At 46.1% G+C, this 27,883-nt stretch overlaps 2 protein-coding genes across 3 annotated transcripts; one reads left to right on the top strand and one right to left on the bottom strand.

The window, feature by feature from the left end:
- Positions 1 to 1,831: 1,831 nt before the first annotated feature.
- On the bottom strand, positions 1,832 to 14,446 carry LOC307203870 (cryptochrome-1-like). The gene is made up of 10 exons (XM_079955080.1): positions 14,164 to 14,446; positions 13,671 to 13,865; positions 13,347 to 13,465; positions 11,784 to 11,938; positions 10,574 to 10,714; positions 9,685 to 9,852; positions 6,299 to 6,439; positions 5,022 to 5,173; positions 4,217 to 4,446; positions 1,832 to 2,658 (listed from the first exon to the last, which is right to left on the bottom strand). Exons 1-10 carry the CDS (start codon positions 14,376 to 14,378, stop codon positions 2,582 to 2,584), a joined length of 1,593 nt encoding a protein of 530 aa, XP_079811206.1. The 5' UTR covers positions 14,379 to 14,446; the 3' UTR covers positions 1,832 to 2,581.
- TIRAP (TIR domain containing adaptor protein) lies at positions 14,307 to 26,262 on the top strand. 2 transcript variants are annotated; one of them, XM_079955253.1, is made up of 7 exons: positions 14,307 to 14,447; positions 17,394 to 17,836; positions 18,929 to 19,283; positions 22,120 to 22,231; positions 22,734 to 23,333; positions 24,265 to 24,357; positions 25,694 to 26,262. In XM_079955253.1, exons 4-6 carry the CDS (start codon positions 22,225 to 22,227, stop codon positions 24,333 to 24,335), a joined length of 678 nt encoding a protein of 225 aa, XP_079811379.1. In that variant the 5' UTR covers positions 14,307 to 14,447; positions 17,394 to 17,836; positions 18,929 to 19,283; positions 22,120 to 22,224; the 3' UTR covers positions 24,336 to 24,357; positions 25,694 to 26,262. The 2 variants fall into 2 exon arrangements, with proteins under 2 accessions (XP_079811379.1, XP_079811380.1); XM_079955254.1 differs by lacking the exons at positions 14,307 to 14,447; positions 17,394 to 17,836 and having other exon boundaries at positions 18,604 to 19,283.
- The last annotated feature ends 1,621 nt before the right edge of the window (positions 26,263 to 27,883 follow it).

The following is a 27,883-nucleotide window of genomic DNA, read 5'->3' as shown; positions in this document are numbered from 1 at the left end:
TTTGGAGGGAAAAGTGGGATATAAATGCAGTAAGTGAATGAATAAAATAATAACTCCTAATGGTCATGGCCTGAGCAATTAAGCTTTGTATAATAATTGATGTTTTTATTCCCTTGCATGGGGAAGGTGCCCTCCCTTTCCACCAGGCTGCTGATTAACACGAGTCAGGAACAGTCCTGGATTTATGTAATGTGGTACAAAGCAGTTGAATTTAGGTTCCTTGGGTCCTTGATTCAGAAAGAAAATTTCCAACACTTGGTGAAACCTCATTGTAATTAAGCACTGAATCTTCGTAAGTTAGAAAATGTCTCGGGAGCTGTACTACTCAAAAAGGAGATGTCCAGTTTGGTCTTGCTCTTCTGCTATTGTACTTGCCATGGATCTCCCTGGCTTTTTGCTACATCTAACTTTCTGATGCTGTTTCTTGATTCGTGGAAGAGACAATCGCTTGTTGAACTGACAGCTGGTTATTTTGGATAACCTTAGAACTGAGGTCATTGGAACTATGTTTCGAAGTGGAAGAAATGAACTATTTTCACCCTTATCCCAGAAATCAGGCTTGACTTTGTGAGGAGAACCTGAGCTTACAGGGTTAAACAGCTCAGAGTGTACGCACTGCCTACTGTTGGGAGGGGGGAGATGCGTCATTTCCGAGTGTCTCCAGCCTTTGTTCTTTTTCTCTCTACCTTCGCTTTTGAGGAGAGAGGACATGTTTTCACGATGCTGTTCGCTGTGATAGATAATGGATAGGTAAAGGTAAAGGTACCCCTGCCCGTACGGGCCAGTCTTAACAGACTCTGGGGTTGTGCGCCCATCTCACTTAAGAGGCCAGGGGCCAGCGCTGTCCGGAGACACTTCCGGGTCACGTGGCCAGCGTGACATCGCTGCTCTGGCGAGCCAGAGCCGCACACGGAAACGCCGTTTACCTTCCCGCTGGTAAGCGGTCCCTATTTATCTACTTGCACCCGGAGGTGCTTTCGAACTGCTAGGTTGGCAGGCGCTGGGACCGAGCAGCGGGAGCGCACCCCGCCGCAGGGATTCGAACCGCCGACCTTTCGATCGGCCAGCCCTAGGCGCTGAGGCTTTAACCCACAGCGCCACCTGCGTCCCAGATAATGGATAGTCTGCTGTAAATAAAACTGCTTTTAGCTGCTAAGATCCTTTCTGGACTTTATTTTAGCACACTGAAGAAAGCTCTGAAGGAAGTTTTACAGCTTTCTCTACCCGCTGCTGCTGATCTCTGCATGTTTGCTCAGAGCCTTTGGAATGTGGCTTTTGAAGTCCGGAGGTTTGCCTGGTAACTGCGCAGCGAAGCGGGCTGGATGCCAGGACTTATCTGAGCAATAAATCTAATCTTAACAGACTTTTTACTGTTTCTATATACCATTAAAAAACAACTGCAGCAGCATTATTGGGGGATTAAAATAATGAGTTTTTTTTACAGTTGCAGGTAGAAAAGGAAAGGTGGTCTGTAAAGTTATTTCAAAGAGTGGAAGGCAGTTTAAAAGCGAGAACCAATTTCTGTTGGATGCATTCCTTCCACTCCTGTTTTTTCATTTCGATTCATTTTTCTGGCAAGTACTGACAGTGAGGCAAAAGACATGTGGGGGTGTGCTATGGGAAGCAGCCTCGCTCAATCAAGTTCCAACTCTGAAGAACTGTACCTTCAGCCTAATCAGTGCTTGCTAATTTTGGTTGAGAAGGGAAGATTTCATAAAAAGCATAATGGCAACAAGAGTTTAATGAGGGAAGGAAAAGTTCCTCAGAAACATGCTATGATGGGAAAATTGATATTCACAAGGTAACAGAGAGAGTTGTGAATACAAGATAATTGTTTTGAGCAATTTTATTTTAGAATATTGCAAGTTACCGGTACCTTTCCAGCCCCCCAAATGCCAAGGTGACTTCATAATTAAAAAATTGTCACTTGAAAGCAGTCTAGTGTGTCTTCTCAGTAGCTGTTCCTTTCTGTTACTTAATCTTAAAATCCACAAGATATACCTGTCCTGGGAGAATAGTAGCTTAGGATGCAGGGGGATATGGTATATTAAAATTTACATGCTTTTTTTTAAAAAAAAACAAAAAACCCTGTAGTTCAGTAGCATGAAGTGGTTTGCATTGAAACTGTTGGTAAAACAGAAGAAACAAGCTTTGCCTTTAGTAGCAGTTTAGTAGCTTTGTGCTGTTGGAACAAGCCACACTCCCAGCACCCGTCAGCGGAAGCATGCTGTACTCCAGCAAATGAACAATTGGAAACTCACTTTAAGATCAGGTGTTGGAGGGGCTTGAGCGAATGGTCTTGCAGGCCATATTGAGGCTACCCTGCCAGACCAAATTTGGCCAGAGGTGTCTCCCCCCCCCCTCATCCCAGCACCATAGAAGATAAGCACGGAAACCCTGTTGGGTTGTGTGACCTCACGTTCTCCCTAGTCACGCTTGCTGTCCAGAGGCAGAGTATGATACAGGGGTAGTATTTAGCTTAGCCATTCCCCACCACTTCTAGCATTTTGAAAAGTTATTATCCTGTGGATATTGTTTTGGTTTTTTAGTTTTAAGCCATAGTTTTCAACATGAGCCACTTTTAGATGCTTTTGATCTTCACTTTCTTTGATCGCACTTCAGCTTTCAAGAGAGCCTTCGGCCGCTTCTGCTTGGCATCTAAAAGAAAAAAACAATGTACAGCCTGGCTTTTACTTGATACTAACCACCTTCTGCCATAAGGCCCCTGTTCCCCATTTTCCATTTAAATCACTCTGTGTTTATGGCTTGATGCCAACCACTGAGATCCATCTTCCCTCAAATGAAGCTCCAAAATTTGACATAGGGCTGCTTGAAGATCAGAATTAAATTACTGTTTCTGTCACTGCTGGAATCTAACCTGTATCGGGGGGGGGGGGGACCATTAATTCTAATACCCACACTCAGCTGCAAGACCTCAGTGTGCCATGCACCAAGGAACTGTATGAACTTCAAGGTTAGTGAGTTCAAAGCATCTACTCATAGGCTGCTGTTGTGCTCCTGCATGATTAACTGCTCTGGCTTCCAGCTGGCCTCTGTTAGGGCAGATAATTGCACTACATCTCCGGGTTGGACAGAGTTTATTCCATTCTACCCAATGCAAACTAACTGCAGGCCCTCTGAGGTTGCCTCACTATTTCTCACTGCTCACAACCTTTTTCCTAAACAGCAATTCCTGCATTTTATCTTGCCCAAGTCAACCCAAAACAACTTAAAAACAAAGAACTCACATAGATACATTAAAACCAAGGTGTGGGGAGGGGAAAATTAACATTTAAAACATCCCACCCACTCTAAAGGTTCATAGATAAAGGCCTGGGTATAGAGGGAAGTTCTTGGCTGGCGCCTAGATATATAATGATGGTACCAGGCGAGCCTCCCTGGGGAGAGCATTTCACAAACTGAGCCACTGCAAAAATGTCCTTTTCTTGTGTTGCCACCCTCTGGACCTCTTGTTGAGGGAGCACACAAACAAGGGTCTCAGATGATGATTGCTGGGTCCAGGTTGGTCTAGGTCAGTTCATATGGGGAGAGGCAGTACTTGAGGTCCCGAGCCATTGAAGGCTTTATAGGTCAAAACCAGCACTTTGAAGTGGGCCTGGAAACTGATGGACAGCCAGTGCAGCTGGGCTAAGATTGGTGTTACATGCCCTGGTGAACAACGTGGCCACTGAATTCTCTGCCAGCTGAGATTGGAAAGATGGGTTGTGACAGGGCACTGTGCTGAGGCTGAAATTGTTTGTTATCACTCCTCTTCCTGATTTTTAGCAGGTAGCTGTCCTTTCAGACATTACCTGTACAGGTAAAGGGACCCCTGACCATTAGGTCCAGTCGTGACCGACTGGGGTTGCGGTGCTCATCTCGCTTTATTGGCCGAGGGAGCCGGCGTACAGCTTCTGGGTCATGTGGCCAGCATGACTAAGCCGCTTCTGGCGAACCAGAGCAGCGCACGGAAACGCCGTTTACCTTCCTGCCGGAGCTGTACCTATTTATCTACTTGCACTCTGACGTGCTTTCGAACTGCTAGGTTGGCAGGAGCAGGGACCGAGTACTGGGAGCTCACCCCGTCACGGGGATTCGAACCGCCGACCTTCTGATCGGCAAGTCCTAGGCTCTGTGGTTTAAGCCACAGGGCCACCTGCGTCCCCCTGTACAGGTAACCCAAGCCATAACAGCACTCTTGTTTTGACAAGCTTACCTTTTTTACTTGTTTCATCCTGCCCTTCGGCAGCTACACTCGGTGATCGCCGTGCATATGCTGCCTTCATCCGTTCAAGATTCTTTTTCCGCACTTCTTCGTGCGAAACGATGGGCTTGGGATAGTCTTCACCAATGATGCAGCCTGCACGCTCCTGCACGCTCCGTGGTGCTTTCCAAGGCTCATAAATGTAGTCACTTGGAAACTTCTTGAGGAAGGGGAGGTACTTCCTGTGTAAGTTGTAATGATAAAGGAGGAAGTCAGGTGTGAACGGGAAAAGGCTCAGGACATAGTGGCATAGTATGACACCCTGATGCTTTGCAGAGTTAAAATCAATATTCTTAGGTCTAAGTCTGCACTGGAACAGGGTAACAACCACTTAGCTCTCAGAAGTCAGAGAAGTGGTTGAATAATACTTTTAGTAGTTCAGAGAATAGCACCTTGCTAATTTCCATAATTAGAAAAACTGAAATTAGACAAAGTAACACACTTTTTGCTCTATACATATAGCAAAATTCTTTTTCTCAATGCAGAATTTGGATTAATTTCTTAAGCATGGCGACATCAAAGAATTCTGAAATTACAGATTGTAGAGACCTGAAAATCAACCAGATCACTCCTGCACTTATACCAGTTGTCTCTTAGGCACAAGCAAAGCTAAAAAGAGATTCTCACTAATCCACCCATTTAGCTTTCCCGTAATCGCATTCATAGACACAGTTACTGTTCCCAACGGTAATAATAAACTCTACCAGATAACTTAATGCTTGTTTTAAGTGCAGTGATGCTATATTATTACACCTACTTTATATACTCTCCATTTTTGTCTGTCTTCTTGCCGAAGGCAACTGGTGAGTAGACACGGAAGAACTGGTGGAAAAAGGCACTTGCAGAAAGCCACTGCCAGTTACCAGCGTTCAAGGACCAATCGGCATCAAGCAGCAGTTCTTCAAAGACCTGAAACAGGAGCAGTTTGGAAAACGAACGCTTTTTGGGAACTACAAAGAAGTCCAGTCCAATAGTTATAGCTTCCTCATGCTCTAAAAGCTTTTTGTAACATTACATTTTAACTATGCTCCTGGTGTAATAGGGGACAGAGGGGACAGTAGTCTGACTCTCCTTAAAGGGACGGTGAACCCCTGCCATGTATTCCACAATGCAGAAAGCAGGAAGCCATAAGGCAAAGAGGCGGCAAACTTCTTCAACCTGAGGGCTGCCTACCCTCACAGGCAACGTTCTGGGGCAGGGGGCCGGTCCACTCAGACCTTGTGGAGGGCCGGACTATATTGGGGGGGGGGGGATGAATGAATTCCTATGCCCCACAAATAACCCAGAGATGCATTTTAAATAAAAGGACACATTCTACTCTTGTAAAAACACACTGATTCCCGCACTGTCCACGGGCCAGATTTAGAAGGCAACTGGGCTGGATCCGGCCCCCAGGCCTTAGTTTGCCTACCCATGTTCTGGGGTCTACATGCCAATAGTTGGCAGGCAATGGATAGGACTCCTAACCTTTTGTATATTAGCCTGTTCCTGTCATGCAATAAGTCAGAGGTTTCCATCTACAGTGGTACCTCAGGTTACATACTCTTCAGGTTACAGACTCTGCTAACCCAGAAATAGTACCTCGGGTTAAGAACTTTGCTTCAGGATGAGAACAGAAATCGTGCTCTGGCGGTAGCAGGAGGCCCCATTAGCTAAAGTGGTGCTTCAGGGTAAGAACAGTTTCAGCTTAAGAACGGACCTCTGGAATGAATTAAGTACGTAACCAGAGGTACCACTGTACTCTATGCAGAATAAAGATGCAGGGCAACTTAAGTACGGTATGTTGCTTGGGAAGGAGGGTGTTACAGTGCAAAGCAATTGGGAATCTTGAAAATACAATGGTGTTTTTGTCTTGAGAACTAGGAATGGTGCATGGGGAGATCTCCCAGTTTTGAATGGAGTTTGTGCTCAGGGGCAACCTAAAATTTAGCCACTAACTAACTATGGACCTGCCAATAAATCCAGCTTTCCTCTGGCTACGGAGAACGTTCTAAACTCTGCATCTTTTATGATGAACTCCCAACCTGCCTTCACCTTTTGCCCTTCCTCCCAGGATATCCAGAGGTCTCCTCGCGTCAGGAAGCAAGCCACCGCATGCCGTGCCAAATGATGGATCCAGCCCTCTGTGCGCAGCTGCGTCATAATGGCATCTATAAAGGGGTAGCCTGTCCGGCCCTGGCAACAAGAAAGGGAGAGGAAGCTCAGGTTTTCCCTTATCACTATCCTGCTCCTATTTAAGCGGTGCGTGTTACATATAGCAACATTCTTGGAAACACAAATGCCACCCCAAAATATTAAATCATCTATGCAGTCAGGGAATTCTGATCACGTGTACCAAATAAAAGGAAATAAACCGTTCTAGATAAACTGTGGAAAAACAGAGATTATCAATTATGCAGCTCAATTTCATTGGAGCACAGCAAAATATAATAATAATAATAATAATAATAATAATAATAATAATAATAATAATAATTTTTTATATATACCCCGCCCTCCCCAGCCAAGGCCGGGCTCAGAGCGGCTTACAAGCAATAATAAAAACAAGATGAATGATTACAAACTTAAAAACAAAATAAAATACAACATTAAAATAATGGAACATTAAAATATTAAAATGTAGCCTCATCGCAGGAGGAGAAGGGGAAAAAAAAGAGAGAGAGGGAGGGAGGGAGGGAGGGAATCAAATTGGCTCCAAGCCAAAGGCCAGGTGGAACAACTCTGTCTTACAGGCCCTGCGGAAAGAAATCAGATCCTGCAGGGCTCTGGTCTCACGAGGCAGAGTGTTCCACCAGGCCGGAGCCAGAGCTGAAAAGGCCCTGGCTCTGGTTGAAGCCAATCTAACTTCCTTAGGGCCCGGGACCACTAGGGTGTTGTTATTTATGGATCTTGAGGCTCTCCGTAGGGCATACCAGGAGAGGCGGTCCCGTAGGTACAAGGGTCCTAGGCCGTGAAGGGCTTTAAAGGTCAAAAGCAGCACCTTAAATCTGACCCTGTACTCCACCGGGAGCCAGTGCAGCTTGAAAAGCACAGGATGAATATGCTCCCATGGCAGAGACCCCGTGAGGAGCCTCGCTGCAGCATTCTGCACCCGCTGGAGTTTCTGGGACAGCTTCAAGAGCAGCCCCGCGTAGAGCGAATTACAGTAGTCAAGCCTGGAGATGACCGTCGCATGAATCACTGTGGCCAAGTCAGGGCGGGAAAGGTAAGGGACCAACTGCTTGATGCGGCGAAGGTGGAAAAATGTCGCCTTGGCTGTTGCTGTAACCTGCGCCTCCATGGAAAGGGAGGCGTCAAGGATTACACCCAAACTCTTAACGGAAGGCAATGGCACTAATTGGGCCCCCGCAAGAGAAGGGAGTTGGTCCCTCATCCCCATGCCATCCCGACCTAGCCATAGGACCTCTGTCTTCGAAGGATTTAGTTTCAATCGGCTCCCACGAAACCATCCAGCCACAGCTTCCAAGCATCTGGTCAGTGTGTTCGGGGTCGAGTCGGTGTGGCCATCCATCAGCAGATAGAGCTGAGTGTCATCAGCATATTGGTGACAGCCCAGCCCAAAGCTCCGGATAATCTGGGCAAGGGGGCGCATAAAGATGTTAAAAAGCATCGGGGAGAGAATTGCACCCTGCGGCACTCCACACACCAAGGAGTGGCGCGACGACATTTCCCTCCCTAGTGCCACCCTCTGTCCCCGACCAGAGATAAAAGAGCACAACCAGTTACGGGCTATGCCCTGTATCCCCATGTCTGCGAGGCGGTGGTCCAGAAGATCATGATCGACCATGTCAAAGGCTGCTGACAAATCTAAAAGAATCAGCAGTCCTGACCCGCCTCGATCCAGTTGTCTACGGAGATCATCTGTTAGGGCAACCAGAGCCGTCTCCGTCCCAAAACCAGGACGGAAACCGGACTGAAATGGATCTAATGCCGATGTTTCCTCCAGAAACCTACCAAGCTGTTCAGCAACCGCTCTCTCAATTACCTTACCCAGGTATGGAAGATTTGAAACTGGGCGGTAATTGGATAGGTCTAAGGGATCTAATGAAGTTTTTTTTTTTTTAAGAGTGGACACACCACTGCTTCCTTCAGTTCCCCTGGGAATGTCCCCGTGTCACGGGACAAATTGATAATTTCAACCAGGGGGGTCCGCGCAACATCTGGACACTCCCTAATCAGCCAAGACGGGCACGGATCAAGGAGGCAGGTGGTGGGCCTACCAACTTGGAGGAATCTATCCACATCAGTAGGGAGTATCCGATCGAAATGGTCCAACACTGGACCTGAAGTCAGTCGAGGGGCCTCCAGTTCAGTCACTGTATCTAAATTGGCAGGGAGGTCACTGTATCTAAATATGTTTACAGAATTACAGTAATATCATGTCAAAACTTGGGAAGAAGTTGATGTAAGAAGGAATGAAGAAAGCTGACATATCTAGAGACAAACTACCAGAATGTCCAGCTTAGTACAGTCTACACCAAGGCTGAGGGCCACATTCCCTTGCGGTAAACCTTCCAAGGGCCACATACCTGTTTTGGGTGCGGCTCGATACAAAAGTAAGTGACTCTTACCCTTGGTACAGTAGATTGCATTACATTGCTGCCATGCAAAAGTTGGGTTTCTACATGCACACCAAACCACAAACCCACCCACTCATCCATCCATGTGAAGCATCATCACACATTCCAGCAAGCCAAAAGCACTTGGGTGGTTGTGGCCTAGGGCAAGAGTTCTGAGGGCCAGACAGAGAAGCCTGAAGGGCCACCTCTGGCTCACAGGCCTTGTCTGCATTGAGAATTGCAGATGGGAATCTTTCTCAGCCCTACGTGGAACAACCCGAGTTTGACCCTTTTCTTCTGCTGTAGGAAATAGCAACACCACTAGTCCCATTGGTCTACAGTGTTATATTGGGACGCGGGTGGCGCTGTGGTCTAAACCACTGAGCCTCTTGGGCTTGCTGATCAGAAGGTTGGTGGTTTTAATCCCCGCGACGGGGTGAGCTCCTGTTGCTCTGTCCCAGCTCCTGCCAACCTAGCAGTTCGAAAGCACGCCAGTGCAAGTAGATAAATAGGTACCACTGCGGTGGGAAGATAAACGGCATTTCTGTGTGCTCTGGTTTCCATCACGGTGTTCCGTTGCACCAGAAGCTTTTTAGTCATGCTGGCCACATGACCTGGAAAAGCTGTCTGTGGACAAACACCAGCTCCCTTGGTCGGAAAGCGAGATGAGCACTGCAACCCCATAGTCGCCTTTGACTGGACTTAACCGTCCAGGGGTCGTTTACCTTTTACCTTTTTTAAACAGTGCTATGAATAGTTAAGTGCATAGTGTGGGTAATATGTTTGGCCCTGGTGGCAAGGGAGTAGATTGCTTAATCTGCAAATATTTGGGTAGATTGTGAACTTTGCCAAACAACATGCCTCACGCCAGGCTTTGAGGTGCTCCTTGTTGTCATCCCAGTCCACCTGCACACAAACTGGATTGCCCTCCATCTTGTCAAAGTTGGGGATCCCAGCTCCTGCTGTGTAGAAAAACTCCCGCCACAGGAGTTGCCCGTGCAGAGATACCGGTGGGTCAGAGTGTTTCCTCTAGAGAAGCACAGTAGAGAAGGAACAATAATTCTTTGGATTGTTTTAGCGCAGGGCCCTAGGGCACAGTTCCCATCACCCCTGACCACTAGTCATGCTGGCTGGAGATAATGCAGGTTGGAGTCCAACAACAGCTAGAGGACCACTCTTGCAGAGAGTCGGAAGAGGACATATTTACTGCAATATACTTGAGCTACATGTTCAGAATCACAGAGTGATGTTCAGTGGTACAATCTAGCAAGAGCAGCACTATGTGACTCTGCTGAACAGCTTAGCTGTTAAAAAAAGAGGAGCTTCTAAATATAGCCATCGGAGGTCCCACCTGCACAGTATCAATGCACAATGGTCGAATTAAATATTGCAGGTAGCTTTTGCAGTCCACCATGCCTTGGGTGGCTGATTGTCTCCAGTGTAACGGAAGCCCTAGCTATGTAGATTTGTCACAGCAACTCTGGTGGCATTACTTTACATACTCTTTATATCAGAGTTTTGACAGCCTTGGTCTGGGACAGATAAAAAAAGTCTTTTTGAGGAAATCTGCAAGCAGCATATATGCAACGGAACCCCTTCATCTAGGTCCACAGCCTACAGATTTCCGAAATGGCACTTTGTTGGAACAGAAAGTACTGTATCTGGCAGTTGTACCAATGAAAACAGACAGGCAGTGTTCTGTGATTATATGACAACTGTAGAATTAAAAAAAAAAAGCTCCTCTTCTTACCCCCTGGTAGATTTCAGTCAGCTTCCACCAGAACATCCGTACAGACAGGCACCCAAATTTGACATAGGGGCTGAGAACCGTAGTGCTAGGAGTCAAAGAATTGGGGGATGTGTCAGGCTTCTTAAAATTGCATACCCATGACTGTAAAGAAAAAGGGAAAAACAATGCATAGATAGTTTTGAGGGGCTAGATATGTCCAAAGGGCTGCCTTGTGGCTTTCAGGCAAGAGGGCTTTTTGGTGGCGGCCCTGCATTCGGCAGTTCTGTGCCTTGTATGTGTCAGTTGCTTTCTTTACTATATTTCAGGCACCGAAGAGCATCCTGTTCTATTGTCCCTGTAATTTTATTTACTCATTTTTAAAATGCATACCCCGCTGAGTTTTCAAAGGAACTCAAGGAAGCTTACAAACCGAACATAACAATCCCCATTAAAATCACAAATGTTGACTGTAGCAAAATCCAAAACAGCCAATAACTGTAGCAAAACTCAAAACACCCAATGAAGCCAATATAGAGCCACAGCAGCCAAAATCAGGCAGCAGCCTGATCACACAGGCAAGTTACAAACAGCCGTGCTTTTAACTAGCTACCTAAGACAACAGTGAATGGGCCCAATATTTCACACTTCGCAATGTGTCCGACAGGGTGGGCGCAACAACCAAAGAGGCCATAGCACTAGCTATCACCACTCATGTTTTCCAGGGTCAATGAATCTGGAGCACAGCTTCAGGTAATGTTCAGGCCATGCAGGGAGGAAAATATGGAAGGTGGCAGTCTCTGGGGTCCCATCTTCAGATGTGGGGCACATTGGCATGGCTTGGGGGGAAATGGTCTTGCAGGCCAAATCTAGGATTGCCATATTTCAGACAATGAAAATCCTGACAGATCTTTTTTCCCCCCGCAAAGTTGTTGAGTTTTTTTTAAGTTTTGCCCAAATTTGTTGAGTAAAAAAGAAGTTTTTGAGCTATTCTAAAAGAAAATCGTCCAAAACAATGTTGCCGACATAGGTTGCCATACATCTGGATTTTCTCGGACATTTTTTTTTGCGATTTCCGCCCGGACACTGCTTCCGACTTGCAGTATTCCAGGATATGTCTGGGAAATTCTGGATGTGTGGCAACCCTAGCCAAATCTGGTCACCAGGTCAGAGATTACCCACCAGTGAAGCAAAGTCTGTTGGGCAAAAGCAACAGACATTTCAGTCACTGTACCGTTCTCTTCATATACAAGTCCAGCCGAGCAATGGCCTCAGATTCTCCTCCTGGATAAAGGTGGGGGCCAGCTGTCTTTGGATCCTGCCCCAGTTCCTCAAGAGAAGGGATACCATACTCCTTATCGTGGTCCTCTGTGACAGGTGTGCTGCACTCTAGGTTAAAACATTGATCCGACAGATTCAAAGCTTGTACGGAACAGTGCATCTCTGGTTTGTCTGGCTCCCTGTGCCCAAATCTTGCCTCTCTCAAACTCCGATGACTCAATCAGCGTAAGAACTTATCTGATTATTCATAACAAGGCCAAGTCAAAGTACAGTGGTACCTCGGGTTAACAACTTAATTCGTTCTGGAGGTCCGTTCTTAACCTGAAACTGTTCTTAACCTGAGGTACCACTTTAGCTAATGGGGCTTCCTGCTGCCGCCATGCGATTTCTGTTCTCCTCCTGAGGTAAAGTTCTTAACCCGAGTTACTATTTCAGGGTTAGCGGCGTCTGTAACTGAAGCGTCCGTAACCTGAAGTGTCTGTAACCCGAGGTACCACTGTACCTTTTTTGCTAACTTTTTTGACTGCTGTAAATCACGCACCTCTTTTCAGCGTTTTTTGTAACACGATGGCAAAATATTTGTCCATTCATTGTCACTTTGGCTCAGTATTATTTGCCTTCAGCAGCTGCCAGATCTGATTAGCTAAGCACCCTTGTGATGTTCTGTTCACTGGCCTGATCCGCACAACAGAGTGAACCAACTATGGCTTACTGGGCCTGTGCAAACGTGGATTCCCAGAGAGTTGTTCACAACCCCTTTGCTCCTCTCTGTTCTATTTTACTCCTCACGCTTTGCTCAGCCAAACCTTAGCGTGTCATCACAGCATGTGCTGTAAGCCGCCTAGAGTGGCTAGCGAAACCCAGCCAGATGGGTGGTGTATAAATAATAAAATTATCACCATCATCATTATCATCCATGGTTAGGCTTATGGTTAAGCTCTTCCCTTGCTAACCATGAACCGCTGCCAAGAACAAACATAAGCACTGAAAATTGTCAATTGGGTGTGGATAGGCCACCCATCAGGGATGTGAGTGGCGCTGTGGGTTAAACCACAGAGCCTAGGACTTGCTGATCAGAAGGTCAGTGGTTCGAATCCCCACGATGGGGTGAGCTCCCATTGCTTGGTCCCTGCTCCTGCCAACCTAGCAGTTCGAAAGCACGTCAAAGTGCAAGTAGATAAATAGGTACCGCTCCAGCGGGAAGGTAAACGGCGTTTCCATGCGCTGCTCTGGTTCGCCAGAAGCAGCTTAGTCATGCTGGCCACATAACCCGGAAGTTGTACGCCGGCTCCCTCGGCCAATAAAGCGAGATGAGCGCCGCAACCCCAGAGTCGGTCACGACTGGACCTAATGGTCAGGGGTCCCTTAGGCCACCCATCCCAGGAAGGCAGATTATCTCACAGCATTTCTATCCAAGTCACAGCTCTCTCACACACTCCAAAGGGCCCACAGTACTTGTCAGAATCCAGAAAAACCTGTTGCCTGCATCCCGAAGTCCAGAGAGACTCGTACTCACCCTTCATGTTTTCCAAGCTAGGAGCTGGAACTGGTCGTTTTGGAGGACCCAGAGAAGCCAAGACCGTCTGCAACCGAGTGTAAGTCAGAGGTGCCTTGCCGTTGTTCTCAATGATGATTCTGTTGGAAATGATGACAATACATTATCAGGAATGTCCAGCAATGGATATTTTTTTTCCTTTGGAAGTTGCTTGGAGTTCCTTTTTGTAAAAAAATAAAAATGACTGATATATACAGTTAATAATAATAATCTCTAAAAAACTTTTATCTGGTGGATTCCAGAAATGCATGCAAAATTGTCGTGGCCTTTGCTCTTTGTACCCACCTTTCAGTGTCGTACAAAGTGTGGGACACTTTCTGAACAACTTGGACTCCATGTTCAGCTGCCACCCTCACCACCTCAGCATCACGGTGCCTCGCATAAGGTTCTGTGTCGACTTCAAATGTGAGCAGGGTGACCTTCCACTTCTTAAATAGTTCTGGGAATGCCTCTGCAGGACTGCCACGAACTACAAACAGCCTGAGGAGACACCACAACATTTGAGTGCTCAAAAAGAAAGTGCCAAAGACTAGGTGAGTTTCTAAGGTCAAGACAGAGAGGACTAGGATCTGGGAGGGACAGTATGGCAAACTGACAGCGCTGTGTGCCAGAATTGTAGTTTTTGTACCTGCATTCTAGTAGGCCAATTTGACCCCCACGCCTCCCCATTTGGCCTCTCCATAGAAAACCATTCAGGTTTGGGGAAAGTGCTGTAGAAATGGCCCCTTCAACCTCCCTGGTGTATAGTATTTTGAAAACTGGCCCATCTAGTACTTGCCTTGAGTTCAGCTTCTTGAGGCTCTCATCCAGATCTCTCAGAGATTCAACCAGGAATCTCCAGCGGTTAACGCTGACCCGCATATTCTTCGGGAACCAGGGGTCAAGGATAAAGATAGGGTAGACCTCAGCACTGTCCTTCATAGCTGCTAGCAAGGCAGGGTTATCATGGAGGCGAAGTGCCTTGCGGAACCAGTGGATTGAAATATTCTTCATTCTGTTGCGTCACCAGCCTGTTTCTCCCCACTTTGTATTAGGAGCAGTGTACAAGCAGGAAAAAGCTAGGTGGGAACAGGAGAATATTTTTACTTTTTCACAAAGACAGTGGTACACAAGCTATCTCATTTGGCAGAGATGGGGAACCTGTGGTCTTCCAAGTGTTTCTGAGTTACAACTCCAATCATCAGGATGGGGGTGATGCAATATGACCCAACATCTAGAGGGCCACAAGTTCCCTGTCCTGCCACGAAGGTTGACCTCACTCAACCCCCACTAAATAAACATTTAGGGAGACACATGGATATAACTTGTAGACTTTTCAGATGGGCAAACTCAAAGGCATGTACTCTGAGGCACTTAAAGACAATACAGTGGTACCTTGGTTCTCAAACGCTTTGGTACTCAAACAACTTGGAAGCCAAACACTGCAAACCGGGAAGTAAGCGTTCTGGTTTGCGAACTTTTTTCAGAAGCCGAATGTGCTCCGTTTTGAGTGTTAACGCTTCTGATTTGAGTGCCACACTTCCGTTTTGAGTGTTATGCTGAGGTCTGTCTATTTTTGCTATATATTTTGCGTTTTTGTGACTCGTTTTGTTTTTGTGACTGTGTGGAACCCAGTTCAGCTACTGATGGATTGATTGTGTGACTGCAGTACATTGTTTACTGCTTTCATTTTATGGATCAATGGTCTCATTAGATAGTAAAATTCATGTTAAATTGCTGTTTTGGGGGTTGTTTTTAAAAGTCTGGAACGAATTAATCCATTTTGCATTACTTTCTATGGGAAAGTGCACCTTGCTTTTAGAACGCTTTGGTTTTGGAATGGACGTCCAGAACAGATTAAGTTTGAGAACCAAGGTACCACTGTAGTTAAAAGAGTTCTGAAGCGAGGAAGCTCCAGGTTCCCATGCTCCATCTCAAATTCTGCCCTCTATTCGCTGTCTGCACTGATGTCAGTCACGTTGAAGGTTAACCCAGCTCCCTCTTAATTAGGGTTTCAAACTTGCTACAACCCTAGTTTCAAATGAGTCCTAGTCAGCCCAGGACTCTGGCAGGCATTTGCCCAGGACGGCTGCCTCACTTTGCCCATGTTCACAATCTGGTTGATCAAAGAGTGGATTTTCCCAACCCTTTCAGCGAATGCTGGTGGATGAATTAGCAGGTTTAATCTGTTTGCTGTGAGCACCAAAATAAGAGGCCAATCAGTATGTCTGATTAACATAAAGTACAAAAGGATGATCTTCCAAGTGCAGTAAAAAGATGTGAAAGCTAAGCAACATCTGTAATAAGCTTCATCTCCTTCAAGACTAGACTCTAGTGGGGTTCTCCCCCCCCCAAAAAAAAAATATAACACAGTGCAATGTGTCCACCTAGAAGTACATGTCAATAAGTTCAATGAGGTTTGCTGCCAGGTAGAATTATTGCCTTAAAAATGCATTTGAACGTATTTTCCACTACTTTGAAATGGGCGAATGTTTTAAACGGAGAAATACAAGAGCTCCAGCTTTAAATGAAGTATAAATTTAAAGCAATGCTGCATGCGGACAATACTTTGCATTGCAAATTAATTGATATGGCTATATTTGAGCTATTTTGAGTAATATTGGAATACTAATAAATTTATATTTTAAAAAATATTTCTGCATTGCAGATACAGGGAGGAAGCCAGTTGAAAACAATCCTTAGAAAATTAAAAAAATAAATAGCAATATATGCATCATACACAGTAGCCTCAAAGCTTCAGCTTGTGTGCAGCTGGATTCACAGTTGTGGAGCGCAAATTAATTAACCAAATCTCAATATTCCAGCAAGCGCCTCTACTGCCATCAGCCTACGGGGAGGCAGTTGTGCATGATCCAGCATGTGCAGGCTCTTGTTTTTGGCAAACCAGTGGCAGCCCACATTCAGCATGCAAAACCCTCCTTCAGTCTTATGCAAGCATTAACAAAGCGATGCACGCAGCAATGTCAAATGGATCTGCTGCTTACACAATACCAACAGCAATTGTGCGTCCAAATCATGTATCTTCCACAAGTTCAAAATCTTGTTTTACACTTGACCCTTATGCAACAGACGCTCAGAGCTATTCTACACAGGACACTTATGAGGATGTAAAGCCTTGGTCACTGCCCTCTTTAGGTCAAGGAAGGGTCATTGCTCAGTGGTTAAAGCATCGACCTCACAGGCAGAAGGTCCCAGGTTCAATCCTGGGCATCTCCAGGTAAAGATGGGAGAAAACTCATCTTGAAACCCTGGAGAGCAGCTGCCAGTCAGTGTAAATAGTACTGAGCTAGATGGACCAACATGGGACATGGGTGGCGCTGTGGGTTAAACCACAGAGCCTAGGACTTGCCAATCAGAAGGTCGGCATTTCGAATCCCTGCCATGGGTTGAGCTCCCGTTGCTCGGTCCCTGCTCCTGCCAACCTAGCAGTTCGAAAGCATGTCAAAGTGCAAGTAGATAAATAGGTACCACTCCGGCGGGAAGGTAAACAGTGTTTCTGTGCACTGCTCTGGTTCACCAGAAGCGGCTTAATCGTGCTGGCCACCTGACCCGGAAGCTGTACGCCGGCTCCCTCAGCCAATAAAGCGAGATGAGCACCGCAACCCCAGAGTCGGCCACGACTGGACCTAATGGTCAGGGGTCCCTTTACCTTTACCTTTACACATTTAATAATAAATTCCTGCAAGACAAAAGCATCAGGGAAAGAGCTGAGCTAGAAACTTTCTTGCTGATGTGCTAGTTTTCTAGTTGAGCTGAGAGGCTTTTTTTCCCCCCTTAAGAAAGGTTTTGCTGTTGACATCCCTCCATCTGGGTGGACAATGGAGGAGTGTGCTTTTCCCGGTGAAGTCAAACTGCTGGAAGGTTGCAGCATCTGATGTGGGGAAGAGCTGCTAAAAGGGGCATTCTCCATCTGCAGTCTGAAACAGTACAGCACTCAGCTAGCTTATTCCGCAACTGCAACACGTGTCCAACCAGCCTCAGGCTGCCAGCCTATCTCCACTTACCTAGGAGTAAGATCTGTGGAACTCAGTAGGATTCAGAGCTGAGTAGGCATGCAAGGTTAGTCCGCCTAGAGTCTTCGAGTCAAAGGAGAAAAATCTTATAAAGAGCTATTTCTAACTTCTCTCTCCACCCTCTGCGACCCCACTTCGGCTCTTGCAAACCGGTTATACTTGCGTAACTTAGTGATGCCCAACCTCAAAGCATCCGAGAAGTTACACAACTGCGCGCTGTCACTCTGGGGCGTGACTTCCTGCTCCTGCAGCCTCGCCCCAGCCGCATACTCGATTACTCTGGGTTGGTTTAAAGAAACGGAGCTCCCGCCCATTACTCGAGAGTCATCGGGCATGAGTAGTATTCACACGTGCCGTGCAAATCGGGGTTTTGCCCCAGTCCTAGGCACAGTGACGCGACAGTACGTCCCGCTGAGTTCAATGGAGCCCTAGTTCTCGGTAAGCGTGCTCTGGATCGCAGCCTTGGCAGCTTGATCTTAAATATTTCTTTACTAGGAAATATACCATTGCATATACCCAACAGGTTTTTTGTACTTCTGGATCTCCCCTGCAGACTTGCAGCCGCAACGTCTCGTGTGAAAGAGAGCCCGTGTTTTTTGAATGCAATGGGGGGGGGTTGTGGGGGGGGGGAGTTAGATGATCACTTGTAATGACACCCTGGAATGGAATTTACTCTTTTCCATTTGCTAGACAAAATAGGATTGCCATTTCTTTTCACACACATCGAAGCACACATCGGAGCCGGTCCAATTGGCCTCATTGGCACGTGCTTCTGATTAAAGATGTATAGTTGCACTTAACCACCGAAAAAGGGGGCAAAGGGATGCCAGAGGAGCTTTAAAATGCAACCCCCAAAAAGAAGGCGGGGTGAAAGGCGATTGAAATGCATCGCTTTTCAGTTTTGTTTTGTTTTTCCTCTGGATTTTTTCCTTTAAAAATTGGGACCAGTTTGGAAAGTTAGCCTTGGTGAAGACTTGACGTTTTCATACCCCAAAAAGTTTTTGATTTGAGTTTCCATTGAATGAGGCTGTATTTTAATATTTTAATGTTTTAATGTTGTATTTTAATCTTGTTTTTAAGTTGTATTTCAATCAATTTGTTTTATATCGGGTGTTGGCTGCCCTGAGCCTGGTCTTGGCTGGGGAGGGCGGGGTAATAATAATGATAATAATAATATCGCCCCGGAACTTCCAAGAATTGCAAGTAGCAATAGTGTAATCCCATACCTGCTAACTCAGAAGTAAGGCTGCAATCCTAACACCATTTGCTGGGGAGAAAACTACACTGAATTCTATAGGATTTACTTTTGAGTAGGCATTATTAGCCTTGCCCGCCAAGTCACTGTGTTCAGAGGGGCCGCCTACTTCCAGGAAAATGGATATACAGACTTGCAACCTTAAGTCCAGCCTCCTGGGCGTGTTTTCTCGGAAGGGGTTTAACGAAGTTTACTTCCATGCAGGCGTGCGTCTGAGCGCTCCTCTAAGCAGCCTTACGGTTATTCAATTTCTTTTTCTTTTGGGCCGCCCGCAGAAAAGCACCTTTGCAAGTGAGGTGCCGCCGGGGAGCGATTCAGCAAAGGCGCTTTCGAGTCATCTGGAGAACTTGCAAAGCGCCACAAGATCCTCCTCCTTGCACAAAAAAACCAAAACAAAGCAACGTCAGGGGGCACCCGAGAGGTCCTTGGCACGCAGGCGAAGAGGGAAGTAGCCCCGGCAAGTTCCTCCGGAGGCAGCAGGGACCGATCGATCGCGCCCACTTCGGAGGGGATCTGCTTCGCCTCGGCTCCTCGATCGCCAGAAGGAAAGGGAACCGGGCCGAATTGTGACCATCGCGGCAGGATTTGACGCAGCTTCGCTGTGGCCCGAGCTCACTTGCAGAAGGAAAGGTTGGTTAATCCGGCTAGCTAGGATGCTGTGCGCCCTTGTTTGGGAGCATAGGAGCAAGGTCCTAGGGGCAGAGAGGTCTTCGCCCCCCCCAAAAAATATAATATTTGAGGGCCCCCCCAAGTTTATTGACATTGTCATTCAAATGGTATCCGTGCACCATGTCGATTTATGCAGGGTAGGGCTTGCTTAGCGCCCCCCCCCCCAATATTTTATTCAAGTTGGCACCCTGCTTGCGAGTAAGCCCCATCGAATTTAGACTGCCCTTTTTCTCCGGAGTAAACTTGCATAGGGCTCCGGCTGCGGGTCCGTCCTTCCCTTCTCTCTTTCTGATCGCAGTTTCTCGTCGATGCCTCCGGTTTGAGCAGCGGTTTGGTATAAAGTTGCAAAATGCCGGAGGAAGCCTTGGCAAGCGCTGCCTTCCGCGCCCAGGCGGGCGACGGGGACTCCAAACCAATTTTGGCCTCTCTTCCTGGCTTGTAGTTTTTAAATTCTTTGTGCCGCGATCGTAGACCGCGCCGTTTAAATCCAATGGTTTGTAGCCAACGACGTTCTGCTCAAAGTCGACCCGCTCAGAGCAGACCCATTGAAATCGATGCACCGATATTAGTCGTGTACATTTATTTAAACGGGTCCACGCTGGGGGGGGGGGGGGGGGAGAGAGAAGCCTGTTCTTTTTTTAGACGGAACAGAAGTAGTTCAGGGTTCAGGGTTGAGCTTGGATGGTGAAGTAAGGCAGCCATATGGGGTAAATCTGATTGCAGCACTTGCTTTTCCCCCCATATAGCAAAACTACACCGGATTGCACCAGTTTGGGTACACAGTTCTAAAACTCCACTGCTCTTAATCCCCCCCCTCCAATGTATGCCTTGGAATGCAAACTGATGCACTTCGATGTTAGATAAGATTTTTTAAACTTTTCCTTGGAAGCAGATTTGTAACAGTCATAAAATTAAAATCTTACAACATTGCAATTCTCTGCATGTTTGCCTAAAAGTAAGTCTACCGAGGCTGCATACACACCATGCATTTAAAACACATTATTATTATTATTATTATTATTTCAGTTTATATGGATTACATATAAATCACATGCATAAATGACTTCTATTCTGGGAACTGTAGTTTGCTTCGGGTGCTGGAAATTGTATCTTTCTGGGGGTGAACTACATTTCCCAGCATTCTTTGGGGAAGCCAGATGTTTTAAATGTATGATGTGTTTGCCGCCTGTGAAGCCTACACCCAAGTAAGTCTGCTGGGTTCAGACTCTGGGCCCCCAACATGTTGCCCTCCCACATTGTTTCTTCCCAAGGACCCCTGGCCCTCTTTTTAAAAAGAAAAGAAGGGGGACTTTTGGCCTTTGGGGTGTCCAGCATGCTTTCCCACTGTGTTTTATTAGTTTGAGAGCACACTGAGGGGCAGGTTTCTGAGCATCATCAATTTTTCTCCTGTGAAATGTGTTTTTTTGTGGTGTCCAAAAAAGTTGCTCAGATTTTCAAATGTGTCCTTTGATCCAGAAAGACCCCTCAAATAGGTTAGAGTTTAACTGGGTGCTGCCTGGACCAGGCTTGACAGATGAGTGGGACCACCCACTTGAGGGTATAATGTCGGTCGAACCTGTTTTTGCCCACAAAGTTCTGTCAATCAAAGCAAGGTGCCCAGAGCAAGCCTTGTGCAAGCCTTGACAACCAGCTGGTCGTCATGTTGAAGTTTACAAGAGCTGGCAGTCAGCTGATTGTCACCCTTTCCAAAGTCCTGTGCTTTGGAGGTGGTGCTGATCAGCTGATTGGTGATGCTTGCAAACCCTCTTTGGCTCAGCCATGTCTTTACCTGCCCACACCTGCCATCCTACGGCACACCTCTTCCCAAATCAGCAATGGGAGCATGCTGGATGCTGAGTAAACAGGAGTGTGGGCAGGTCGGATTTATTGAGTGTATTTGTGAGTTGTTAAGATTTTTATTTATGATATTTATTTTTTAAATATCAAGCTGCTGTGCTAGTTCGGAGAAGTGTGGGGCTTATAATTTGCCTTTCCCCCCTGAAGCTTTAGACCTTACTGCAGTAAACTCTTCTCTGCAATTGGAAGTCTAAAACAGAAAATTGGGAATTGGCACACACTCCATATGTATGTACTAAAAATGGCCTGACAGCAAAAGATAACCCATAGATTGCATACTGCCCACCTCTATTGCAGGCTGCTTGTTTTTGTGTAGGTCAGGGGGCAAGCCTGTTGAGGACTGCATTCCTTTGGGTGGGGTATAACCCGAGGGAGCCGTGTGGTGGCAGTGGATGGACCAAAGACAACTGTGGGTGGGGCCAGATCTTTTTCTCTCTGCCCACCCTTTTCTTCCCTGCCCAGCGAACTGGATGGATTAGCTCACTTGTCTTGCCAGCGTTCAGGTCTGAACTAATTGCTTCCAGGGGTCTTTTGAAACTGGGCCAAGGCAGCCCTAAGGCCACTGGTTGCTCATCCCTGATGCACGAATTGGCTGAAGTGGCTGGTTTGGTGGGGTGGGAGGTTTAGACAAACAATAAAGTTCTGCTTTGAATAGCGATGGGGAAAAATTTGATTCAGGTCACATTTAAAGGCAAACCCACCTAATTCTCACTTTCTGAAACAGGGTGCAGATCAAAACCCAGGCACCCTTCAAAATTCACACTTCTTGAATTTTGCAATGCAGTTCTGGAGCCCATGCATATAAAAACTCATATACCGAGATCAAGTGCCTATCAAAGGGCATATAATAGTGAAAATAGCATACAAAAATTCATAACTTTTGGTTAAAGCATGGACAGAAATAATGATAATTTTTGTGCATTTATTATTATTATTGCAGATCGATGCGGAAACGGAATGGAACAGCCTTGTGAATGAACACACGCAAAACAGCTGCGAGCCAGAACTGATCAGTCCATCCCTAGAAGACAGTCTTGCTATTGGGATGGCAGGTCAGTATGTCAAACTCATTTGTGTGTACAGTGGTACCTCGGTTTATGAACTTAATCCGTTCCAGAAGTCCATTCTTAAACCAAAACTGCTCTTAAACCAAGGCGCACTCTCCCTAATGAGGCCTCCCAATGCTGGTGCCCTTCCACCGTTTGGATTCCTTTCTTCAACAGAGGTAAAGTTCTTAAACCAAGACACTATTTCCGGTTTTGCGGAGTTTGTAAACCAAATTGTTCTTAAACTGGACGGTTCTTAAACCAAGGTACCACTGTATCTGTGTTTATTTTATATCTGTGTGTGTACACACACTAAGATCACCAGTTCATACAATGTAACATAGTATACAACAATATATACAGTAAAATGTAAAATACCATAAAGAAAGTGCAAAACGATCATTGAAATGACCGAAAAATTAAAACCATTACATGGATCTGCCTTGGTTAGATCTCTCTCTGCCGCCCGCTGTTCACTTACCCTGATTCTGAATTGGTGACTTTACAGGCTGGTTCAAGGCGATTCTGCAGAGGTCCAGAAACACTTCCAACTCCTCAAAATGCCACTTGAACAATATTTCTAAACATTCGCCTTCACCTTCTCCATTGAGTAGTTCCAGCACCACAACAAGCAGCTCGACAACCAGCCCCAAACAGGTGCCCTCTGCCTCCCAGGTAAGCGTGAGCGTTTCAGGCAGCGCCCGCTGGAACAAGTTGTATGACGTGTGCATCTGCCACAATGAGGGTGACCTTGGGTTTGTGGAGGAGCTGGTCTCCTACTTGGAGAGCCAGCCAGAACGCTTCCGTTGCTTCCTCCAGCCCCGGGACTCTGCCCCGGGGGGTGCCATCGTCACGGAGCTGTGCGACGCCGTCCAGAACAGCCACTGCTGGGTGCTGCTCATCACGCCCAACTTCCTCAAGGATCCTTGGTGCCGTTACCAAATGCACCAGGCTTTGACGGAGGCGCCCATGGCGAATGGGCGCACCATACCAGTTCTGAAGGACATGGACCGCAAAGACTATCCCCGGGAGCTCCGATGCCTCTATTACATCAGTGTGATGCTCCAAGAGACCAGCTTCAGGCAAATCAGAGAGACGGTGCTGCGCTGTAAGTAAGAGAGGGCTTCTTAGCCCCTTAACCATTTCTGTGGGCACATGTCAAGGACCATGCTGAGGAGGGCTGCACTGAGGAAGAACGATGGGAGCCTCCCCCTGCTCCTGATCAGGATCCTGAATCTTCCCAGGAGCAGGAGGACAGTATAGATTTGGAATAGTGGTTTGCAGAGGGGCATAGTTCAGAAGGCAGAAGCTGGGAAATACTGGATGGGGAACAGCTAGGAGAAGAAAGACTGGGAGAGAGAGAGAGAGAGTTAACAGATTCACTGTCTCTGGAAAGCATTCATCCGCTCTCTCCAAGGTAAAAAAGAGCTGAGAAAGTGGCAGAACAGAAAGCACAGAGGGTACAAGCCTAGGTGACAAGACGTAGGAGTGACGTGGATGATAGGGATGTAAGGGGGTGGAATTCTTAGTTGGGAGCACCGCCATTCCTAGGAGATGGGTTCTTTGTTCTCTCGCTGTGATCATTAAAGTTTCTAACTGGTAAAAAGACTCCTTTTCCTTTGTTCTGCTTATCTACTGCCACGGTGGGGAGGAAGCTGATTCCCTGAAGCCTGACAGCGCATCGGTTATACTCCACAAATTCACAACCACAGTTTCTTCGTCCTCGCTTGTCTGACAGTCCTATTCTCTCCCTGACCCCCCTCCTCTCTGTCATAACTGCCTCAGCTGCCCCTTCTGATCGGCAAGTCCTAGGCTCAGTAGTTTAGACCACAGCGCCACCCGTGTCCCACCTTGGTTTAAGACAACTTCCTATGTACAGCCCTGCAAGCCAATAGATGCAACTGCTTGTGGCAAAATGTTAGAAAGCAATGCCTGTTTACTGGGTGCTAACCATGGAGTTTTTATGAATGGGTGAAGGTTGTCTGAGGTTTCATAATTGTCTAGTTCAAAGCTCTTAACAGCTTTTGTCTCTCTCTCAGATCTTCAGGAGCTCTGTCAGAACACAAGCAAAAGAGGCGAACTGGGCATCCTTCAACAGAATAAAGGCTGAGCCAAAGGAACATCTTGTTGTGTGGCCCGGAAAAGACTCAATATGGAGGCCTGCTGGCCGAAATATTGGGAAATAATAGAAAAAATTGGAGACAAATGGAGGTTGCAGAGCATGGAGAAATTAAAGAATAAGGTGCAAGATTGGTTACATTACGCTCAAATTCAAGAGGTTTTTATATTGGATAAAAAGATAGGATTCCAGGTGGAGAAGTCGAAATTAGAGACAGAACTGTTGGAACCAAAGACTAAGGTACTTTCGAGAATGTATAACTTGCTGCTTAAATGGAACACACAGGATGAGACTGTTAAATCAGCCATGATAAAATGGGCTCAGGATATTGGGTATAACATCATGTTTGAGGACTGGGAAAGGTTATGGACCACCGGAATAAAATTCACGGCATGTAATGCCTTGAAGGAGAATATTATGAAAATGATATATAGGTGGTACATGACCCCAGTCAAGCTCACAAAAATATATCACCTGTCTGATAATAAATGTTGGAAATGTAGAGAGGCTGAGGGGACATTCTTTCACCTCTGGTGGACATGCCCAAAAGTGAGGGTCTTCTGGGAAATGATCTATAATGAACTAAAAAAGGTATTTAAATATACCTTTGTTAAGAAACCGGAGGCCTTCCTCTTGGGCATTGTCAGCCAGAAAGTGTCAAAGAAGGACAGAAATTTCTTTATGTATGCGACAACAGCAGCAAGAATACTTATTGCAAAGTATTGGAAGACACAAGACTTGCCCACACTGGAAGAGTGGCAGACGCAATTGATGGATTATATGGAATTGGCTGAAATGACTGGCAGAATCCGAGACTTGGGAGAAGAAACAACGGAAGAGGACTGGAAGAAGTTTAAGGACTATTTACAAAAACAATATAAGTTGTATGAATGTTAAGTATCTGCACGATTTAGAAAATCTCAGTTCCAGCAAATAGATTTTGTAAAATAGAAAATTAAGTTATAAGTAAGAAAAGGTCGAAATTTAAGGCAACAATATGTTTAAATTTAAGGTATGAGTAAATGATAAAAATTATCTTAAATTTAGAAGTATAATATTTGGAAAGTACAAAATAAGTTATGAAACAAGGTAATAATTTGCTGATATTTTTAATATAAATAATGCAGGGTAAAGGAGATGTGAGGAAGTCCAGTTAGTTATATATAAAAAAAATTGTATTGAATGGTTGGTTTTTTTTCTTTTCCTTTTTCATTTTTTATTTCTTTTTTTCTATATGGTTTTTTGGTGTATTTGTTTTGGCTTTTTTGTGTACTATTTTTTGGTGAAGGGATCTTGTATGAAAATTTAATAAAATATTAAAAAAAAAAACAAAGGAACATCTTGTTGTGCATCTGGGATTGGTGAAGAAGTCTTCGTGGTGTTCTCTCTCTCTCTAGCGGACCTGACCTCTCACACGGTTTGAAGGGCAGATCCCATCCTAGCTTGCAGTTCACAGTCTGGAAAGGTCACAAACTGGTTATCAGTCTGGTGTGCTTTATGCTCTGATAGTCCTAACTGGAATGATTGTGTTAGTTCTGCCCACCACAATCGTAGGGACACTAATATTAACACTTGGGCCGTGCTGGAAAATATTGAAGTGTGAGCTGCCCCAGTTCACAGTGCCAGCCTGCCAGCCCTGCCCTCCATTCCATTCCCTCTCAGCCCCCAATTTCTCACCCTTTGCCACAACAGTAATTTTGTGCCCATTGTAGATGCCAGGTTCTCATTGTGCCCAATTTAGCTTCTCTCGCCCGCAAAAACAAACACTTGAGTTTCTTCTATTTTTAAGTTTGGGTCTCCGTCAATGAAGGATTACCATTTTTGCCCCAGAATCCTCCAGAAAGCTTGTGACTAGCCAGAAATTTGAAAGAAGTCTTATCTGACACAAGGTTTCATCATAGGCCTGACTGCTAAACTGTGTTTGGGTTGAAGGCACATTCATTTTTTTTCCACTTGACTTTTACCATATACACTAGGGCAGCCCAACACATGGACTGAGGGCCACACATGGCCCTCAAAGCCCTTTTTGGCAGCCTTCGGCAACATTTGGACCCCCTCCCCTTCCCAGGAGGACAGTATAGATTTGGAATAGTGGTTTGCAGAGGGGCATAGTTCAGAAGGCAGAAGCTGGGAAATACTGGATGGGGAACAGGAAAGGTCACAAAGGAAGGCGTGAGGGCTCTTATAGGGTCCTAGCATCTTCCTGCCTCCTTCACAAAGGCTAGTTAGCATACTCTCCCAGCTTTGGGAAGGAGATAGGAGGGGTCTTGGACCCTGTCAGAGCCTTGTGCCTCCTTTCCAAAGCCCAGTGCATTGGAAAGGCAGTTTGAGGGCTGGGAGAGGTACCAAATGTTGGCCTTGCTCCATTCACCCTCCTTGCACCATGCAACAAGGCAGTGTGTGACCTGCAAGTTCCATGTCGAATTATCCTTGCAGCCCAGTTGGTATGAAAGCTAGGACCACCCTGATGTAGACCAAGACCAAATGACCTTGTTATGCTGCTGTTCAAGATTGTATAGGTGGGGAAACTTTTGCAGCCCAAAGGCCACATTCTCTTCTAGGCAGCCTTCTGAAGGCCATGTGTTAACGGTGGGCAGGGCCAGAGAAGAAGAAGAAAAGGAGGAGTTTGGATTTGATATCCCGCTTTATCACTACCCGAAGGAGTCACAAAGCGGCTAACATTCTCCTTTCCCTTCCTCCCCCACAACAAACACTCTGAGGTGAGTGGGGCTGAGAGACTTCAGAGAAGTGTGACTAGCCCAAGGTCACCCAGCAGCTGCATGTGGAGGAGCAGAGACGTGAACCCGGTTCACCAGATTACAAGTCTACCGCTCTTAACCACCACACCACACTGGGAAAAGTGGAAGGAGTAGTAAACGAAAATGTCACCTTTAAACTAGTTTCTACAGACTGTCCCACACACCCCTCTCTATCCTCCATCCAGGCAATAAAATGGGTATTATCAGAGCTCAAGGACACAGTTGAGCCAAGCAAAAACACATGGGCTGTGAGGAAGAGGCAGTGAGGGGTATGGCCTGGAGCAAATTCTAGGGCCACATTAGGGACACCCAGGCCTGACATTCCCCACCCCTGACATGTTTAATCTGCTCTGACCTCCTTCAATCCACCACATGCAAATTTGGATGAAAATAATAAGCTGCATTCTGCATTTCTTCCCTACCACGACCTGGATGAATTCTCGTCTACTACAAATTTTAGCCCAGGAAGTAGGGACCCTGTAGTCTTCCAGATGGTGTTGGACCTCTCATCAGCCTGCATGGCTAGTGGCCAAGGATGACAAAGACTGTAGTCTAGCACCAGAAGTTCTCCATCTCTGTTACAGCCTATGGAATGGGTGTCTCAATGTATTATTTGGATGTTCAGTTTGTTTTGCAGGCCACTTCGCCAAGAAGCAGAGATAAGGGCAGACTTTTTGCTGTCGATGCCTATTTTTGTAATGTTATAGAACGTGATTTTTGTGTGTTTAAGTCAAAACTTAATTCATTCACTTAACTTTTCTCTAAGTAAATGTATTTGGA

The sequence above is a fragment of the Podarcis cretensis genome, assembly GCF_951804945.1.
Source record: "Podarcis cretensis genome assembly, chromosome: 15".
Taxonomy (NCBI): domain Eukaryota; kingdom Metazoa; phylum Chordata; class Lepidosauria; order Squamata; family Lacertidae; genus Podarcis; species Podarcis cretensis.
Note: the sequence above shows the minus strand (reverse complement) of the source record. Positions and strands in the feature narration are given on the sequence as shown.

What these genes read in the sequence shown, in the direction of transcription:
- LOC307203870 (XM_079955080.1), bottom strand. Translation starts at nt 14,378, where the DNA reads ATGAAGAATATTTCAATCCACTGGTTCCGCAAGGCACTTCGCCTCCAT. An exon ending in ACTTTGTACGACACTGAAAG is followed by an intron (nt 13,466 to 13,670) that starts GTGGGTACAAAG and finishes CATTTCCAACAG; the next exon opens with AATCATCATTGAGAACAACG. An exon ending in TAGCTTGGAAAACATGAAGG is followed by an intron (nt 11,939 to 13,346) that starts GTGAGTACGAGT and finishes GTTTTAACCTAG; the next exon opens with AGTGCAGCACACCTGTCACA.
- TIRAP (XM_079955253.1), top strand. An exon ending in CAGAGAGACGGTGCTGCGCT is followed by an intron (nt 23,334 to 24,264) that starts GTAAGTAAGAGA and finishes TCTCTCTCTCAG; the next exon opens with ATCTTCAGGAGCTCTGTCAG.